Source organism: Neofelis nebulosa, chromosome 6 (assembly GCF_028018385.1).
Source record: "Neofelis nebulosa isolate mNeoNeb1 chromosome 6, mNeoNeb1.pri, whole genome shotgun sequence".
In the NCBI taxonomy this organism is placed as follows: domain Eukaryota; kingdom Metazoa; phylum Chordata; class Mammalia; order Carnivora; family Felidae; genus Neofelis; species Neofelis nebulosa.
Genome location: NC_080787.1, coordinates 155,211,007 through 155,231,369, shown reverse-complemented (window position 1 = coordinate 155,231,369; position 20,363 = coordinate 155,211,007). Strand labels below are relative to the sequence as shown.

Genomic DNA, 20,363 nt, shown 5'->3' with positions numbered 1-20,363 from the left:
GTTCACTTCCTTCTAGCACTGTGTGTAATTCATTGACATATTTTGGTTATTGGTGTCTAAGTGCCCCCACCTCCTACCCCAGGGTAAGCTTTCCACGAAGGCGGGACTTGGTTTTGTTTGTTGGTCTATCCCAAGTGCCTGTAGAGATGCCAGGGGTGGCATCGGTGCCTGCTAGATACTCGTGGAGCGGACCCATGGGATTAGCCTGGCCGGACTAGAACTCCCACGTGGTGTGTGCACGGCTCCCTTTCTGGAGGCTCGGGGTCTTGCTGTTGACATGACCTTGCTGGACAGCAAGCAGCCTCAGTCCCATGGCCCAGCCCTGGTGGTGCTGAGTCCTCGCTGCCCGGTGCTGGCTTGGTCGAGGGGCCCTGCTTGAAGCCGCGGGCTGGCTTGTGTCGTTGCCTTGGCCCCACAGGCCTGCCCGGAGACGTCCTCGTGGCGTGGGCAGGTCTCGGAGGCTCGGATGGGCGCCCTGTGCCTTTGCCTGTCTGGAGCGAGCCTGGGCAGCTCGCGTGGCCAAGCCTGGAGCAGGTATGGTCACGGAGGGAGGGACGAACCGGGACCGTGGGCCATTCTGTGTGACCCCCGCACGTTCGCACGTGCAGCCTTCGCAGAGCCCTGTTATCTGCAAAGGCACAGAGTCATCTTCCGACGGACGGTTCCTGCGTTCCGCATACTTCCAGAAGGACTGTTTGCACTTGATGCTTTTAGTACCGTCGAGGAGCTAACATCGCGTCAGAGTCCTTGTTACTCCGCATCACGTAGAGAGAGAGGGCTGCGTGGTCGGTGATTCCCTGTGGCTCGTGGGCTACTCTGACGGCCTGACACTAACAGTGAAACTCCCTCTAGGGTTGACTCCTCGAGGGCTCGTCCTGGGCACCCTTCTGGGGAAGGCGCTGTATTTGAGGCTGAGCCCGGACGACCGAGCAGCTGCGGTGTGTGCCGGGAATAAAATCTTTATGCTGGATACTGAGGTGGGTGCCGCGTCTGCCGGCGGGGCCTCCCTGGGGCCCTGCCCGCCTCTCATCGACGGTGTTTTCACGTGGGCGTATTTTCGTCAGGAGGTTAGGGAAAGCGAGGGAAAACACGTGTCTGTCTTGCGCTGGGAAAAAGCCCCCTGAACCAGCTACTGCTGTTTCAGGCCAGTTAGGAAACCTGCGCACGGAATCCGGCTATCAGGGTGCTGAGTGAGGGCGCTCAGTCCCACCTCGTTTCTCTCATTTCCTCCTCCTCTGCGGACCTCTCAAAGCCCTCACAGAGTGCCGCTTTCGTTGGTCTCTTTTACAAAACTTGCTTTCTTCGGGAGCTGGATGTTTCTCACTTATCTCTTCACCGGGATGGGTGTAAGGGACCGTGTCTCCCCTTCCGCTTGGTGACTTCAAGTCTCGCATCTGATTCTGAAATGGGAGCCCTGGAGGGTCAGCCAGGTGTAAGAGAGCAGGGGCGGGGCGGGGGGGGGGGTCGAAGGAGGCCTCTTGTTTCCTCAGGGTTACGTCTGCCAGAGACCTTGGGGACAGATCATCCAAGGCCTGGTGTTGTGTCTTGGCTGCTATTTGCCAGATGAGTGCAGTTAACAAAGCTCTTAGCCTATGGAGAATGTTTTGCCACATCCACTTAAAAACCGCTAGGTTGTGGAGAGCGAACGCTAGGCATGGAATCTTACTCGAGGCTCAGCTGATGGCGGGCCTCCTGTGTGCTAGGCAGTTGGGGCCCCGAGTGTCCATTTCTGCGTTCAAGTGATTTTTGGCCGAATTGTGAAGTTGAGGCTCCCACAAAGGGCTAGAGTTGTCGCTGAAGTCACAGGCGAGGGGACGTGTCCTAGGGTTCAGAATGGCTTTGGGGGTTGTTCGGCGATGCGGGGCTCACCGCCCCTGTGGGACGAGCCAGGAGGGCAGAGAGCCCTGTCCGTCCCGGAAGCAGAGACGCGGGACCGGAGTCAGGTGTCAACCCTGCGGGCGAGCCGGGAGGTGGCGCGTGTCGGCTCCACCGGCCGGCCCACGCTGCCCTCTCCCTTCCTTAGCGGCCCGTACGAGGTGAGTGCGGGCTGCCCACGAACCTGGGGTGCGGTGGCACCGTTCCCCGAGCACTAGGGAGGGCCCGGTTTGTGAGACTTGCTCTGAGAGACTTTAAACGAGTGCGAGCGCTTAAACTAACGTAAGCCACGACCATAAGTACCGAGAGGAAACGGGGTGTCCTTTGGGACAGTGTCGTGTTACGGAAGTTGGAGGCAGCAGGAACGCGTACGTCCTCCCGTCCGATCTGGAGGTGAGTCTGTTCTTGTGCACATCGCTACCCCGCCTTTTGTTTTGGCCCGTCTGGTGACGAGAGGCAGAAGTGGCCGTGCCGCACAGGGGTCTCTGGTCGCTCTGGGAACGTCTTCTCGGTGTAAGTGCTTGCTTGTTGGTCAAGTCGCTGTGTGGACACGGCTGCGTGTGTACTCCCCGCATGGGTGTGCGGGGACACGATCTTGTCCGACCGGATGCTGTAGGGGTTGAAGAGCAGTCCTGACCCCAGGTGCCCGGGGTCCCAGGTGAACAGCACCGGCACCCCTCGCCGTGCTATGTGGTTCCGGCTCGTGACGCTGTCTTCTGGGGCTGCCTGGTTGTAACAGGCTTCAGGGGCTTAGGAGGAAGGCTAGCTTGGTAGTAGCATGAACACGCGGTCCTGCGTTATCTCAAGACGCCGTCCCCACCCCTGCAGGGCTGCTCTGGGAAGTCCTGGCACCGGAGGGTGGCTTCAGGGCAGCCCACGGTGTAGATGGGAAGGTGCGAGAGCCCGGCCTTCCTGCTGCCTGGCTCTGTTCTGGATCGGCCCCAGTTAGCCTTGTCTCTAAACTTGCCGTGCACATGGCCCCGGGAGGCCTCTGCTTCCTTCCCTCTCAGCTCAGCCATCTGAGTTTGAACTTGTAGGTTTATATACAAGTACTTTTCACGTTTGGAAAAGGGAATTGTGTAGACTTTAACAGAAACCATTTTCTGTGAGATGTATGTAACTTCTTAACAAGAGTTACCAGAACATTCAGTTACTGATCTTCCTTCACGAACTCTCCCAGAGCCGGTCTACACTAGCTGTGCTGGAGGGTCACCGGGGCCCCGTGACTGCAGCTGAGTTCTGTCCGTGGCAAACACATATCATCATTTCAGTGTCTGAAGACAGAAGCTTTAAGGTAAGGGCATGGGCACCGGGATACTTCAGATGCTTTCTAGAAGGACTTTCTGGTTTGTGGTCCCTGCACATACACTCTTGTGTCGGCCAGGAGTGTCCCAACGTCCCCAGCTGGGCTTGGGTTACCTGCGGGCCCCTCCTCCTCAAATCCAGGGCCTTCGGGAGCTAGAACATCAAATTTACTTCCATGTTACTTCCTAAGGGCCCAGAGCAGAAGAAGCATCTTCCAGTAGCAGAGGGTTCAGTCAGAACTAAACTGAGGTTGAGAAGGAAAGAACTTAAAAAAAATTTTTTTAACGTTTTATTTATTTATTTTTGAGACAGAGACAGAGCATGGACAGGGGAGGGGCAGAGAGAGAGGGAGACACGGAATCCGAAACGGGCTCCGGGCTCCGAGCCGTCGGCGCAGAGCCCGACGCAGGGCTCGAACCCACGGACCGCGAGATCGTGACCTGAGCCGAAGTCGGCCGCCCGACCGACCGAGCCACCCGGGCGCCCCGAGAAGGAAAGAACTTAAAATGCCAGCTAAGCTCCCATCAGGCTCCGAGCCGGCCGGTATTAGGTCTGTTATCTTATGGACCAAGTGAGGACTTCTCCATGGTGACTGGAAGAAAAGTTGAGGGTAATTCATGCACATCTGCAGAGTGACAGAGGAGAGAGATGGAAAATACTTCTGTTGTCTTCTGGAAGTTTCTGCCCCGTAGAATTGGCCTCACGGGTGCCGTTTCCCGTGCTGCGAGCGGGCCGGCTGGGCTCAGCCCCAGTCCTTCCAGCTGCTGGTGATGGATGAGCGGTGCTGTGCCTCACTTTTCCTGTCTTTAAGACGGACATGAGGGTGCCCATTGTCTCACGGGGGCTCGGAGAACGGGAGCTGATGTTTGGAGCACTGGAGGCTGCCCGAAAAAATAAACGTGTACTTTTAGTCAGGGTACCGATTACTGTGGCCTTCACACCTCTTCTTGGCAACGTCTCCAGCCTCGCCTTGGGTCTTCCCAAACCCACAGATGGTTATTTCTGGAAATGCTGGCTTTCCCCCTGTGATTCTGACACCTTTCATGGTGTTGCTACGGTTTTGTTGTTTATGTGCCTGTTTTATTACCCTTCTCTCCTTTAGGTAACCATTCACGTGAATTAATTTGTAATTGAGCAGAAGCATTAGTCCATGCTGTGTTAAATGGCAGAATTGGACCTCCTCTAAAAAACAAGTGTCTCTCCAAAGGTCTGGGACCATCACGCGGGATCACCACTGTACGGCTCAGCAGTGCTAACAGGTGACCGGACCTGCGGACGGATGTGCTGTCGGCGGGCTGCGTGCCGCTCTGTAGGCTGGACGCGCCCCATCCAGGGTCTCCGTGCCCCTCACGAGCAGCTGTGTCGCACCCGTCTACACAGCGTTAGGATTCACTTCACAGGCACATTTCCCGAAGTTTTTAACTTAAAATTGAGCATTTGTGTGCTTTCTGGAAGTGTCATCCAGTGAGGCCTCTGCAGGAGGCATCTGCCCCACGGGCCGAGCGTGTGGTCAGGCAGAGTTTGCACGGTCCTGCGCTGCAGGCCATCCTGTGCCCTCCTCACACTGTCTGTGCACCGGTGGGTCCCCGGCATGCGTCGGCAGGTCCCTGCAGAGCGTGCCGTCCTGGCCTGCGGTGCCCTCTGCCTCCCTCCGCCTCCAGGGCTGCTGTCCCAGCACCCTGAGCGTCTCCTGCTTCACCTGGGGGAAGGGGCAGAGAACTAACAGAAGACGGTCCCTTTCTTGGGATGAGTCCTGTGAAGACAGCTTAACCAACGTGCAGGTGCCTTGTGATCTGGTGCAGTTTCTGCTATATTTACCAAAGGATTCAGCATTCTTCCCGGTGCCACTCATCCGTGTGTGGAACAGAATGTTTTAACAACTTGAATACGTTTGTCAATCACAGGGACAAAGCACATTTCTTAGAATTATGTTGGAATTCTTTTCCTGAAATTAATTATGTGGAATTATTTGACTGTCAAGAAAATAATTACAAACTTGATTTTGCATATTGTTTATAGTTTATGTAGGGCATACAATGGTTAGAAATTTTTTCTTAACATTTATTTATTTTTGAGAGACAGAGAGACAGAGCACGAGTGGGGGAGGGGCAGAGAGAGAGGGAGACACAGAATCTGAAGCAGCTCCAGGCTCCGAGCTGTCAGCACAGAGCCCGACGTGGGGCTTGAACTCACGGACAGCGACATCATGACCTGAGCGGAAGTCGGATGCTCAACCGACTGAGCTATCCAGGGGCACCGGGCATACGATGTTTTTAAATGTCCCATTTATTTTAATTCTCCTTCTGAATTCTTGACAGTTTAGATTCAGAATAAGTTTTAAAATAAATGTCACATGCTAGGCAACAATTTAAACAGTAGGCATCATTTAATTGCCGTTTTCCTGACTAGACCCACGATTTTATTCCTGTTGCAAGTTTAATGCCTATTGGGCACTAGTGCTGTTGATGGTGTGGGTGTGGGGCTGCCTGGCATCGGTCGTGTGGGAGAGCTTTGAACAAACTGGTCCGTTGGCTCCGACCTGGACTGGAAGCTTCCCCCCCCCCCCCCCCCACCCTTTTTCTGGTGGGCGGTGTCGCTACTTCCCTCACACACGTTCTCAGAACGTGTCTGCACTTAAGGTTTTTATTTGCTGGTGAAGAAGTTATTTCAGGATAGTTCAGACTTGACTAAAAATATGTGTAAGTAAAACCTGGATAGCTTTCAGTTTAAATATTTACAGCTCAATTTTTACGTATTCCCACTGTAGCCTCCCCGCTCCTGAGTCTCCTCGTGGATGAAAAGAGCAAGCAGTTGGTGGCGGGATGTGCAGACGGGCAGGTGAGGGGACCGCAGGCTGGAATCTCAGTTCCAAACGTGACGGTGACCGCACGAGCGTCTGCAGAGAGGTCTCTGCTCCGACGCTCGCGTGTGTTCTTTCTGGTTTGAAGACACCGTTGACCCCAGCAGCTGAGCTGTTCCTTCTGGGGCCGTGGCATCGTGTGGGGCTCACTCGCACGCACCCACAGCCTGTGAAGAGCCAGCTTTATGGAGCTTGAAAAATTGGAAGATACTTGATTTTTTTCAGAATTTAGTTTCTCAGGTGAGCCATTCAGGTGTGCTTCCCCAAGTATGGATTCTGTTCTCTACTTACACAGTTGCTGTGGAGAAAATTTGGGCAGGATACTGTATTAGGAAATAACCAAACACCCCCATTCAGGCACTTCCGGTCAGCACACGTGTGGGGCTCCCCACGCCAGGCAGTCCTCCACCACGCTGGCTGGACGGCCTGCAGTTTAACTCCGTTCTGACACTGTCTATGTGGAGACCCCACAGGTTAAGGGCTCAGTCCGTGAGACTCCACCCCCCTTCAGATGCCAGTCACAGGTGGTAGGTCCCCGGCTACTCGAAGTTTCTGCCCAAACTGCCTGCAAATTGGAGGTTCCCACGCCCCCGCTTGGGGTTCGACTAATTTGCTAGAGAGCCTTGCAGAACTCGGGAAGCGTTTATTTACGGGTTCACCCGTCTATTAAAGGGTGTGATGGAGAACACAGACAGCAGCCAGACGGGGGGGGGGGGGGGGGGGGGGGTGTAGATGGCGAGGGGGGGAGGGTCCCGCGTGTAGAGCTGGGGGTGGGGTCAGCCTCCCAGTGTGGATGGGGTCACCAGCCTGGAAGCTGGGTGTAACGGAGGCCTCGTTAAGTAGGTGCGATTGATTAACTCATTGCCTGCTGGTGATTGAACCCAACCCAACCTCCAGGTCAGGGGCGGGACCGAAAGCTGCCAGCCTCTCACCACCTGTGGCTCCCCTGGCCACCTGATCCCGCCACCCCCCCCCACCCCACCCCCACCCCCGGGGGCTTTCCAGCAGTCACCTCCTTAACGCAACCAGACACCTTTGTCCTTCTCTTCACTTGGGAAATCCCGAGGGTTTTAAAGGAGCTCTGTGTCAGGAACAGGAAGTCCACATACATGGATTTCTTAGTTATAACTCACAGTATCACGGGTGTATTTTTGGAAACAAGGAAATTTTATCTTTCTTTTTGACAAAGGTGACTGCTGTCACCCGTGTCTTTTTGCCGGGTGACACGTGGATGTATTCGCACCTGTGTGTCCGTGCCCTTCGGCTCCGAGAGACTGGCGTGGACCGTGGGGGTCAGAGCACATCGTCCTCCTGGGCGGAGTGTTGTGAGTCAGAGGGGGCGTCCGCACCCGAGTCGGGGGGCCGAAGAAGCGCCCGGAGGCTCCGCTGTGGAGGGAAGAGGGGTCCAAGCCGCCTCTGAGGCCACGTGCAGTGTGTCTCCCTCTCCTGACCCGTCTTTCTCCTTGGGCTCGAGCCACGCCCACCTGTGATGCCGGGCTTCCGTGTGCTCGCGCGCGCGCGCCTGCTCTGCTTTCTCAGCTTTGGGTCTTCAGTTTGGTTGAAAGACACCATTATCGCTGTGTGACCCGAGGTGACCTAAAGAAGAAGAGAGAGACTCTCTCCAGGAGCGTCGAGTCCAGGTTGTGCAGCCTGCCAGGTAATGCCACTCAGACCCCACCCCCCCACCCGCCCCATGGGGTTCCCGCCCTGGTGCTCTCCAAGCTGATCAGCCTGCGAGGGTCCTGGGTTAGGGGAGGGGGCCGGAGAGGGGGCGGGGACAAGTGGAGCGTCTGACCTCAGAGCTCCACCAGCACCAGGCAGATCTTGTGAGGGAGGATGGGGTGGGCCAGTCACCCCATCCTGTGTGCAGGGCGCTGCGGTCCGGTGACCAGGAGAGTGTGTGTTCCCCGGCCCAAGGCAGCGGCTTCCTGGCTGCTGTGGGTTGTCATGGTGCTGAGGGTCCAGGGTGGACAGACCTACCTTCCAGAGCTGTTCCATGCCGAGCTGACTGAGCAGACTGGTGCCCTGCGTGTCCCCATCCCCCACCCTCACCCGGCCTCCCCTGCGTGCCCTCCCCCCCCCCCCCCCCCCCCCGCTGCGTGACCCCATAACCTCCTGGGCCTCCCCTGTACTCCCCTGTCCCTCATCCCCTCCCCCTGGGACGCCCCTGTGCGTCCCCATCCCCTTGGGCTGGCACAGTCCCTTTGCTCTGCACTATTCTCCCTCTGCCCACGGTTGGTTCTGATGTGGGAAACAAAGGCAGAAAGACGTGATAAAGTTGAATTTCCTTATACCCTGAAGCCCACTGACGAGATACTTGAGGCCGGCAGAGGAAAATGTTTCTCAGGGAACTCCCTTTGTCTTCATGTTAGTGCTTTGCTAGAGGGAAGAACCACCTTAGCCTGACAATAGCCAGGCCTCCAGGATCTTAAGTGTCTACTTTAGCAGACGAAAGTCCTTCTGGGGACTCCCCTAGTCTTTACCTCCCCCAGCTCCCAAGTGCATAACCTGTCACTCCTCGGGACCCCAGTGCAGCCCTTCCTGCCCTCGGGTCCTGTCCCCGTGCGTGCTTTAATAAAACCGTCCTGTTGCACGGAAGACGTCTCAAGAATTCTTTCTTGGCTGTTGGCCCTGGACCCCCACCCCCACTCCAAACCTCATCAGCCCCTACCTGGCCACACCTCCCTTGCTCACCCTCTGCTCTCGTACCTACCACAGTGTCACAACGGGAGTGGATGGTCTGCTGGGAGAGCTGTGGACTTTCCTCCTCAGTCCAGCCTGGGACTCCTGTGGGGCACAGGCAGTGCACTGACTCTCCTGTCACAGCGAGTTCGGCTTTTCCCTGCTGCCCCCAAGTCTCTCACCATTCTTCCTGCTCTTTGGTGTAGCTTGTGTCTCCCCTCCCCTCCCCTGGCCTTCCCGAAGGTCAGAAATTACCTTTATTCAGTGGACCTGCTTTCTTCCTAATGCTTTAAATCTTGGTTTTCATGACTTCTTGTGTGAAGGCCCATTTATTAGCAGGTAAACCTGATCCTGCCGTAAGAACAGGGTTAAACTCTAGGTGTGCCTGACCCTCCACGTTCCTTCTTTACAGGCCTCACGTATGGGGTCTGCTCTGTATTTAACCTTGTTCTTTACCTCGTGTAAGTCTGAGGGCTTTCCTTGCCTCGTGACCTGATTACTCTAGCCCACGTGTATTTCCATCAACATCCCGTGGTGCCAACTGTTTGCCTTTAACTCGACTGATCATTTTAATCTCATAGCTCAGATTATCAATAGTTCTGTTCTTAGAGGAGAATCGGCGTCCCCGTGCACACGGCCTGGAGAAAGGAGAGGACATGGAAGGAAGCCTGCCTGTCCTGTCCCTGGCTCCCTGTGACCTTTCGCTCCTGCTCAGTTCTGAGTGTGGATGGTGAGTATGATGAACTTGGCCAGTGCCATGTGAAGAAAACCTTACTAAATTAGGTTCATTTTTGAAGAATGATAAAACTAAAACCAAATTATTTTTGTCTGTTAGGATAATAGTAACTGAAGTGTTTTTAGGACTGCATACTTCGAGTCTTAAAGTTGGTAAACTTGGTCAATTATTTCTAAGTCTATTTAATAAAAGAAATATTAATTTTAATTTCACTCACCAAAATCTAGGCAGATCTTTAAAAAAAATATTTTTAATGTTTATTCATTTTGGGGAGACAGAGTGGGGGAGGGCAGCGAGAGAGGGAGACACAGAATCTGAAGCAGGCTCCAGGCTCTGAGCTGTCAGCACAGAGCCCGACGCGGGGCTCAAACCTACGAAGCGTGGGATCATGACCTGGGCCAAAGTCGGACGCCCAACCGACTGAGCCCCCTAGGCGTCCCTAGGTAGGTCTTGATTGCATAATAAGGTAAAGGAGGGTATAATCGTGACTCCCCCTAAACTTCCCCCATCTGTCTGTATATCAGGCACTTAAGAATGTATCATGATGGCCTTTACTGAGTGTGGAAAGGTCTAGGGACAACAGGGCCTCTGGTGTCCCTGGACAAAGGGGGTGTTCCCCTGGACGGGGAGCTGGCCGTGCTGTAGGCCAAGTGTCCGCACAGGTGCCAGGCTGGGTGGGAACACACATCTGGCCTGTGCTTTGGTCAGGGCCAAGCCTTCCGCCCCTGGGGTGCACATGGGGTCGCAGGGACCCGCCTGCCTGGCCGCCTTCTGGACGGCCGCGGGTGTGTGCGGGCCTGAGAATGAGCCCAGAGTGAGAAAGAGACAGTCCTAGAGCTGTGTGAGGCTCCAGGGGACCGAGTGGCAGGCGGGAGAGAGGGCGTGGAGAGTCCTTCAGAGTCCAAGTCTGGCATAGCCAGAGGAGGCCTATTGGCCCTTTGTTAACGTTGACCCTGTTTGCACATCGACGGAAGAGGAGGCAGAGCTGTGGTCGGTATCTCCTGAGCTCTGCCACGGTGGTCTGTTCCCTGTTAGCGGGGCTCCTCATCTCCAGACGCCACCCGGCAGGACGCAGGTGCCACGTGGCCGCCTCAAAGGGACGGACGTGGCACCGGCTGCCACCTTGAGCTCGGAAGAAGTGATAGCCTTGCAGATGACAGTCGAGTTGCGGTCAGGTCGTGGCCGTCTTGTCTTCACTGGACAGTGGGTTTCCAGGAAACCCGAGACCGTTGGACACCAGCCTGATCGAGTGCGTTTCTGGGTCATAAATGCTGAGAGCCGGCTGCCCGCTCAGTGGCAGCTGTGGGACGGAAGCCTGAGGGCTGAGACCGCCATGTCGTTCTCTCTTTTCTTTGAAAATTAGCCTGCCTTCCGAGAGTGCCCCGTGCCTGTGGGTTGGAAGCTCCGCTGGCTTACTCATACTTAACTTGGCGAACTTCGAATTGGAAGGCGTTTTACGTTACAAGGGTAAGGTGAAAGTTCAGGTCACCTTTGATCTAAATTTCATGTAACTTCTATTAATGTTTTCCTCTGCCATGGGAGGGTGACACCTTCAGCGTGGAAAGTCTGGTCACCAGAACGTGCAGATGAGGCGTGTTCGCCATGTGTCAGGCCGCGGGCAGCCTCTGGGCCCCAAGGCCAGGCTGTTGGCTCACCCCGATCTCCGGGTGGGTCTCCCTTCCCTTGGTCCGCGGTGCCCCTGTCTTCTGTGCACAGGGCTCCGAGGGACACTTCTCCTCGGGGCTGCCGCACCTGTCCCGAACTTATACCGAGGGCTTTCGAATCCACACTGTCCATATTTCCTGCTGACGACTTGACGCCATGACTGGACAGCCCCCCAGCTTGTCCGACTCCACGGTCTGGACTGACCTGGGGCGGCTCCCATCTGTTCTCAGATTCTGCGACCTCCACGCCGGGAGTTGCCCTGCCAGTAATGTGGGCGTGACTCCTGACTCCGTCCCTCCTCCCTCCCCGAGTTTGCCCCCCTCAGGAGCCTCCTGCAGGCACGGCCCATGTCACCTGTAAGAACAGTCTCCCTACTTTCTCCTTTAAGGCCCCTGTGTTTTGGGGACAGAGTCCGAGTTCTTAGCCTGGCCCAGCCCAGCCTCTCTCCCCATTCGACCGTCACTTACTCGCAGACTTTGCTTGAACCCTCCTCCAAACCTCTGCTGACCTGAGCGCCTTCTTCTCCTACCCCTGCTTGCCCTTGAAGGTTCACCGGAGCTACTCTTAGATCCGGGTGTGTGTGTGTGTGTGTGCCCCCCCCGGAATTGTGTTACCGGGGCTCGCCCCAGCTGCCCTATGCCTTCTTCTCCGCCGGATTGAGCCGCCCCAGGGCAAGGGCTCTCGGGAGCGCACAGGCCCACGTGTGGTGGGGGCGCAGGCACGTGGGGTTTGTTCCCTCCACTTGCCCCGTAAACGTTGCTTGTTTGTCTCTCTTTGCTGGAAATTAAGATTTCAGGAGCCTCAGCATTCAGGTTGCCGGATCGTGCGCAATGATGAGCAAGGCCGGCGAGCAAAAGGTGAGACCTGAAACGTGCCGTCCTCAGACCCTGCCGAGTGCATCGGTACACGTCCTTTCCTCCACATGGTGGAGTGTGACCTCACGTGTGACGTTTGGCACACAGTAACTGCCCACATGACAGGGGCAGCCTTACCCTGTGTGGTTGGGGTCACGGGTGTGTGCTCACTGTTGACTGACAACTGTCCCGTGCAGGCCATCTGCTTACTGACGTCCATGTTTGGCGGTCAGATCGCCGTGTTGGAAATCCGTCTCACGGCTCTGGTGGGGTCTCGGCAAGGTCTCGGCTCCGGAAGGAGCCTGTCGGTGCTGCCTCGGTAGGGTCTTTTCCGGTAGGATTTCCGCATGCGGCTTTCCCCGCTCAGGAGCTTACGTTCCTGTCGATTCTAAGAATTAAAAGTAAAGTTTAGTGAGCTCCCAACTCTCCTGACCTGTTCAAAAGAAATTCTTGCTCATGGCATTGCTTCGGTCTTGTTTAAAAGTAAATGATTCATACTTAATTTTCAATGTAAAAATATTTTATTTCAGGATAGAATGTAAATTATAAAAGAGCCATTTTGTTACAAATAGTAAAGATTATTTCTTAGAAGAAGAGGAATAAGCTTGATCGTTTCCAAATATCGCACATCCGTATCTACATGAGTTAATCCCTTGTGATGTCCTGACAACGTGCGTTTTGTGAGTTTGTTCTCCTGGCGATTTGTCTGCCTAGTGGCTGTGTCCTGTCCACGTCTCCGCTGCACTTCAGAATTGCCGAGGAGCACAGGACCCCACCGGCGCCTCAGCGACGCTCCGGTTAGTACCCCCTGCTCTGGGACGTGGCGCAACGACCTGCTCTGTGGATTCATGTTTGTCCGCGTGAAAATTCGGCGTTTCCTCTGTCCATCGCTGCTTCATTTCTCTGCCTCTCACGTATTTATTACATGCTCTTTGTGGTAGGGAACGTGCTAGATGTTTTGTTTTCCTGAATCGGGTATCATTCATAGGAGTCCAAAAACAAGTGCTCTAGGGGCGCCTGGGGGGCTCAGTCGGTTAAGCGTCTGACTTGGGCTCAGGTCATGATCACACGGTCCGGGAGTTCAAGCCCCACGTCAGGGTCTGTGCTGACAGCTCGGAGCCTGGAGCCTGCTTCGGATTCTGTCTCCCTCTCTCTCTGCCCCTCCCCTGCTCATGCTCTGTCTCTCCCTCTCTCTCTCTCTCTCTGTCAAAAATAAATAAAAACACTAAAAAAAAAAAAAAATTAAAAAAACCAAATGCGCTACCAGCCAGAACATACATGTGGATGCCCAGTTATTGATCACGGGACTGATTTTTTCTTGTCTCTCTTTGCTGAAGATTGTAAAGCCATTGCCAAGCATCACGTCGTTTTACCCCTGCAGACTTGAGTACGCGTTTCTAAAACACAGACGTGTGCTTAGTGGCCGTGATGCCATTATCAAACCAACAGCGATTCTTTCGTGTCCTTTATTAGCCCACATAAGTTATTCCCGATTGTCTCAAAAATCTTTCTCATTGTATTATTATAAGCAGAAAACAAATCCGCATGTTGCTTTTTACAAAGAAGTAATTTTAAAGTTCTGTCTTAAGATGCCAGACTTCATTACGTATTCCATTTATTTTCATTGTTGAGAATCACTGACAGTGATTCTTTTTTCCCTTTCGTTGACCAACCCAGAGCCCTAATCAGTATGGTTAAGCCTTTTATTGACCTAATTACAAAACAATAGAGGTGCTCAGTCTGCTTGTATCTCCATCTTTGATGAGGGACCCCAGCTCCTGGAGGGGGCACGACTGCAGGTGCAGGTGCCCTCCTGCTAGGTCGTCCAGGCTCTGGCTCTGGAAGGGCGGGGGGCTGTGCTGTCATTACACCCGTGTCCTGCCACCCCCTCCCTTGTCCACGAGACCTTCGGAAGGCCTCCACTGTTCTTAACTGTGTTGCTCTGTGGCCCCCCCCCCAGCCCCACCCAGCCGAGTCCCGCTGGGGAAGGAGTGTACGGACTGTGGCGCTCATACCTCCCCTCCCGCGTGGTCACTGCAGGCCGGGTCCCCTCTTTCGGGATCTGGGATCCCCTCTGCTGGGTTTCTGAGCCGCGGCCTCCTATTCTTCTGTCTTTGTCCCTCCCTCAGTCCGAATACCGAGCCCTGTGTCGCTTCGGGAGTAGAAGTCAGTCCATCCTTCAATGGCGGCCTCCTCAGAGAAGTTTAAATTCCTATGTAGTTATGTTAGTGAAAACTGAAAGTCTTTACTAGGTACATGTTATGGCTTTATACCTAATTGGTGTAGTAAAAGTTGTTTTTCATATTCTTTTTAAAAACAAAATGTTCTGTTCATTTATTTCTTCTTATGTTTTTTATTGTGGTAGAATATCTATAATGTAAAATTTAACATTTTAACCATTAAAATTTTTTTTTTTAATGTTTTATTTATTTTTGAGAGAGAGACAGCGTGAGCAGGGGAGGGACAGAGAGAGAGGGAGACAGGATCTGAAGCAGGCTCCAGGCTCTGAGCTGTCAGCATAGAGCCTGACATGGGGCTCGAACTCCTGAACCGTGAGATCTTGACCTGAGTTGAAGTCTCACAATTAACCGACTGAGCCACCCAGGTGTCCCACATTTTAACCATTTTTAAGTGTACAGCTCATTGGCATTAAGTGCCTTCATATTGTTGCATGATGTAAAGTCTTTTAAAATAATTTTATTCATACCAAAAATTATGTATATGTGTTTATTAAAATTACTTGGAAAAAAGTTGTGACAGATATTAATTAAATTGCTAATTACTTGGAATATTAGGTTGCTTAGATAATATTCCAAAATTCAAATACATTTTTATTCAAAGAAAATTACTTAGACTGGATGAACTCTGTGTTAAGTGGCCACTGATGCTCTGGTTTTTACCTCTAAGTGTGGCCAGTTATTTTCATCACCGCACATGTGACTTGACATGTCAAAGGCATAATCTTATGGCACCTCTGTATGGAACTCTGTTATGAAATGAGACACATAATTTCCTCTTTCTTTTTTTACCTCACTCATTTCTTTAATTTTATTCTTGTTTTATTTAGATGTACCCTTAAAAATGTTTTTTTTTTTTTTCATTTTTTGCTAGTATGGATCATCTTATTCGGATGAGTCTATATGATATACCATGCTTCACAGCTAAGTGATGCATAGAACAAAACCTTTGATAAGAACAGTCGTATAGACAGTAAGGCTTATTACGGACATTATAATTTCTCTGTAACCAGGGACAGGTGCAATTTCAGACAGTTGATTTTTATGACAGTTTTATGTCTTGTTTAAAAAGTATTCATATGGAGAGTTAATGCAGATGACCGATTTATAGTTGTGCTAGAATCTAAAAATTTGCATCCCTCTAGTTGCAAGAAGCATAATAGAAATAAACACATGCAATGAACTGATATATTTTAATACTTAAAGCATTTATTAAAATAATATGCCCTTACATAAATATGAACTTTATTCTAGTACTTTTAAGACTTTTTCATAACCAAGTACCCAAATGCGTCTGTTATTTTATTATCTGATTCGGAAAATATTTTCCTTTTGCTTTGTTTTTCTCGGAGATTTTTTCTCCTTCACTTGACACTGAAGTGGAGAGAGGTTTTCTGGGTCCCCCCTGGGAGCAGTTGTATTTCCAGGCCTTCCCTGAGGTGCCTCGTCCCCCGGGTGGGGCTCTGCCTTCGGCGAGCCGGATGCTTTTTGGGTTCCTGGTCACGTGGGTGTCATTTTAGTGATTTGCTCACTCGCTTCACTTGGTTTTTGATGGGAATATGGTCCAGGTTATCAGGCTTGAAATAGTGCCAGATACAGAACTGAGTTTCTTTGTTAAAAAAAAAAAACAAAAAACAAAACTATTTTCAAAATAATGCAGTACTGTGCAAGTATCCGTTTTTTCTAAAGCTACTTTATACTGTTGTACAGAGTATTCATATTGGATACCAAGTATTAAATGCTTGTAAAAATCAATAATTCTGGCAGAATTTTATTTTGCCTGAAAGGATTTGAGATTTGTAAATATTTGTGTTAAGTTCATGCAGTGTCAGAGTTTTTATCAGTTGGCGGTGCTGTGGAAAACTTAGTAGGATAAGAAATTTCGTTGCCACTGAGGTGCACAAGTGTAGTCATGGTTAAGTGCTTTATCTTTCTTACTGCTCTATCATGTGGTAAACGAGTACGTAAGAGAAATGTGAGCTGATCTAAGATCATTGCTGTTCTTGTTTGTAGAAAAGATCTATTTGTCACAGATTTATAGAGCGAGTTACTCCACGATGGCTGGTTTCTAGTGTGCCATGGACGGAATTTCACATAGACGGGTTCTGTGTGTGGCCTGTTTTATTATGACGTGAGCTGATATGTTAGTTTACGTGGTGTTTGGAACGTGTGCTATTGAGCATACTGCAATTCAGTGTCGTTTGAGGAATGAGAAAACGTTTTTTGTTGTTTTCTTATACTTGTAATACCCTTGATTTAACCTTCTTTGCTGGTATCGGTTGGTTTGGCGTTGGGTGTGAAACCTCTTCGGTTTATAGTGAATGGCCTCCTTCCATGCATGTGAACTTTTGTGTTCTCAAGGAGCTTTTTTCTTGGCATGTTAAACATTTGCTACTTTTTTTCTATAATTTACTTATTTTTTATAATTTAAGTCCAAATTAGCACATGGTGCAACAGTGATTTCAGGAGTAGATTCCTTAAGCCCCTTCCCCATTTAGCCCACCCCTCCATCACACAACCCCTCCAGCACCCCTCTGTTCTCCATATTTCAGAGTCTCTTATGTTTTGCCTCCCTCTCTGTATTTATCTTATTTTTGCTTCCCTTCCCTTATGTTCGTTCATCTGTTTTGTCTCTTAAAGTCCTCGTATGAGTGAAGTCATATGATATTTGTCTTTCTGTGATTAATTTCGCTTAGCGTAATACCCTCTAGTTCCACCCACGTTGCTGCAAATGGCAAGATTTCATCCTCTCTCATCGCCAAGTAATACTCCATCGTATATATAAACTACATCTTCCTTATCCATTCATCCATTGATGGACATTTGGGCTCTTTCCATACTTTGGCTATTGTTGATAGTGCTGCTGTAAACACGGGGGTGCATGTGTCCCTTCGAAACAGCACACCTGTATCCCTTGGATAAATACCTAGTCGTGCAATAGCTGGGTTGTAGGGTAAGTCTACTTTTAGTTTTCTGAGGACCCTCCACACTGTTTTCCAGAGCGGCTGCGCCAGCTTGCGTTCCCACCAGCAGCGCAAAAGAGATCCTCTTTCTCTGCATCCTCGCCAGCATCTGTTGTTGCCTGAGTTGCTAATGTTAGCCATTCTGCCAGGTGGTATCTCCTGGTGGTTTTGATTTGTGTTTCCCTGATGATGAGTGACGTTGAGCATTTTTTCATGTGTCGTTTGGCCATCCGGATGTCTTCTTTGGAGAAGTGTCTCTTCATGTCTTTTGCCCATTTCTTCACTGGATTATTTGTTTTCTGGGTGTGGCGTTTGATAAGGTTTTTATAGATTTTAGATACTAACCCTTTATCTGATTAGTCGTTTGCAAATATCTTCTCCCATCCTGTCGGTTGCCTTTTAGTTTTGCTGATGGTTTCCTTCGCTGTGCAGAAGCATTTAATTTTGATGAGGTCCCAATAGTTCATTTCTGCTTTTGTTTCCCTTGCCTCTGGAGACGTGTTGAGTAAGAAGTTCCTGCAGCCAAGATCAGAGAGGTTTTTGCCTGCTTTCTCCTCAAGGATTTTGATGGCTTCCTGTCTTACATTTAGGTCTTTCGTCCATTTTGAGTTTATTTTTGTGTCTGGTATAAGAAAATGGTCCAGGTTCATTCTTCTGCATGTCGCTGTCCAGTTTTCCCAACCCCGTTTGTTGAAGAGACTGTCTTTATTCCATTGGATATTCTTTCCCGCTTTGTCAAAGATGAGTTGGCCATATGTGTGTGGGTCCATTTCTGGTCTATTCTGTGCCATTGATCTGAGTGTCTGTTCTTGTGCCAGTAACATCTACTTTTTAAACTCGTTTCACACAGCAGTACAGAGCACCGTTCAGGACCAGCCTCTGGTTTTCCACAGCAAAGTGAGGTCATCTGGGTATGCGACCGCCCCACAGTGAGTAACTAGGCCTGGAGAGGCGGGAAAGGTGTGTGTGGAGGGCCACCCCTGGGTGCAGGGCAGGGACACATGGACAGCAGTCAACACGAGGCCGCAGCAAGCCCCTCCTGTGTGCTCGCCATGTGCTCGCCTCTCGGGCGCCTTTTGGTCCTGATTGACGGCAGCGATGGTGCCTGGTGACCTTGTCAGCTGCCAGGACAGGGGCGGACCTGCCTGGGAGAGGGGGACGCAGGGACGGAGACCTGGCCGCCCGGGCTTTCTGGGAGCATTAGATGCAGTGTCTTCAGACCTGGTTTGGTGGGTTGGGGAGGGAGGGGGTCAATGATGACGAAATTGGGAACAACGTGGTATCTGGGGAGTTTCAAGTACAGCAGAGCCTCGAAATCCCCTTGTCCTTCCGGAGTGCCGGATTTCTTGGAAGCGGACTTTGCTTTTCTGTGTGAAATGCACGTCGGCCTCTGACGTCTTCTCACCCCAAATCTTGATCTGTTCCGTGCTCTTCACATACTGAGCAGAACAGCCCTGGGGGCCCCACTCGGAACGCAGGTCAGGGCTTTGGGAGGCTCTCTGGGGTCACCCGTCCCCTGACCTGCTTATGCCATGCTCTCCCTCCCCCTCCCCCCGGCCTCCGCGTCCATCCCTCTGCCTCAGGGCTCTCCATTGGCCCTTTCTTCCCCCTCATGTGCTTCCCTGAGGCTCACATGGGTGCTGCTTATGGGGCAGCCAGTCTTGCTTCTATCCAGGCTGCCTGGATAACATGCCCGCCTCTGCCGTGACTTGCCTGCTTTATTCTCTCTGGCACGGCTGGCTAGCATGACTTCGTGCTTTACTTATTATTTATTCTTTAAACCTCTGGTCCTGGTACAGCACTTGGCACTCAGACCCTCTCACAAAGCACTGATGGATGACGGATGGATGGATGGATGGATGGATGGATGGATGACGGATAGGTGGATGATAGATGGGTGGGTGGATGATGGATGGATTGGTAGGTGGATGGATGGATGGATTCTGGATCCTTGCCTCAACAAAATTGCACACTAGTTCATACACCATGCCTGTGGGCACCAGCTGTAGTGTGATCTGCTGTGTTCAGTGTGGACTTCTGGGGTCCCTTATATTAAGGCACGTCTTGAGTTTTCTTTCCTGTGTGGGTGCCCAGGGGGAGGAAGAGGCCAGACCATGAACAGCCCTGAGCACCAACCCGGGAGTTTGAACTTTACGGGAAAAGTACAGCATGATGTTACAGTGTTTTAAATGGGATCACCTTGTCAGGATATGCGGCACGGTGACCTGTCAGAGGCAGTGGGAGGGGCAGATGGAAGGAGGCGAGCCCAGCCCTGACCGTGTCCGCCTCCCTCCTGGCGTGCTTTCTGTGCTCTGGCAGCATTCTGGCTCCTTCTCACGTGTTCCCTGCTGGTCCCCGCTCAGTGGCCTCTTACCCTTTGTTCTCTTTTCTCCCATCCTCAAGTGACTGGCATCCTCCCTCATCCGGGCCCCAGGGGACTTTCAGATCCTGCGGCAGCGCAGAGCCTCTGGCGGTGGCCCGGGGCCAGGCCACCCCCTCCTGCCCCTTGGTCTGATGGCTCCGGGCACGGCCCGAAGCTGAGCCTGCTACTGACACTGCAGGGCTTGGATGCAGGTGCGGGATGGGGGTGTGGCTGTCCCTCGTCTGTCCCCGGAGCTCAGCACCATGTGCCCCAGCATCTCTGGGAGCTTGTTTCTTCATCTTAAAAACCATCTTAAAAACAGGTGCCTGTTCAGCCACCGCCAGCATTTAATCTAATTCTGTTCAAGAGAGAATTCAGTGTGACTTGCCGGTAATTTCACTTCTGTCTCTGAGTAGGTTTGCAAAATAATGTTCACAAGTGAAGTTTCGTTTCTGTTACGATTACATAAATTTATTCTCCAAAAGGAAACAATATCATAAGAATCATGTTTTGTATTCACTTTAAGGGGATTCTGACTTTGGGAGCAGTTTCTTGATTTATACATCTTTCACACACACCTCACAAAATGGGGCCAATAGATAATTTGCGGTGTGATGTTTACACAGAAATGGTTATCTTAGTGTTTTTCTAGTAGTCAAAATTTATAAGCGAGTAGCTCAGTATTATCCAGAATTTTTATGTCCAAATATATTTTCAGCAGTGCAATAGCCAGTGTAGATATATAATTGAAACAATAGCTGTTACAATTAGAGTGAGTGAGTGTTTGCTTTATCACTAGTTGGGACACTGAAAGCATTTATATG

The 20,363-nt window shown here is 51.5% G+C and overlaps 1 protein-coding gene across 1 annotated transcript in view; it reads left to right on the top strand.

Annotated features, from left to right (window-relative positions):
- The window catches only part of WDR27 (WD repeat domain 27), a gene marked incomplete at its 5' end in the record, with an annotated part of 158,843 nt that overhangs the window by 10,245 nt on the left and 128,235 nt on the right, over nucleotides 1–20,363 (top strand). The window contains 11 exons of the mRNA XM_058736176.1: nucleotides 853–977; nucleotides 3,056–3,169; nucleotides 4,388–4,439; nucleotides 5,948–6,018; nucleotides 7,580–7,697; nucleotides 9,332–9,452; nucleotides 10,822–10,925; nucleotides 11,913–11,980; nucleotides 12,175–12,296; nucleotides 12,692–12,774; nucleotides 18,028–18,106. Coding sequence (XP_058592159.1) covers nucleotides 853–977; nucleotides 3,056–3,169; nucleotides 4,388–4,439; nucleotides 5,948–6,018; nucleotides 7,580–7,697; nucleotides 9,332–9,452; nucleotides 10,822–10,925; nucleotides 11,913–11,980; nucleotides 12,175–12,296; nucleotides 12,692–12,774; nucleotides 18,028–18,106 — 1,057 coding nt within the window. The remainder of the gene's footprint in view (nucleotides 1–852; nucleotides 978–3,055; nucleotides 3,170–4,387; nucleotides 4,440–5,947; nucleotides 6,019–7,579; nucleotides 7,698–9,331; nucleotides 9,453–10,821; nucleotides 10,926–11,912; nucleotides 11,981–12,174; nucleotides 12,297–12,691; nucleotides 12,775–18,027; nucleotides 18,107–20,363) is intronic.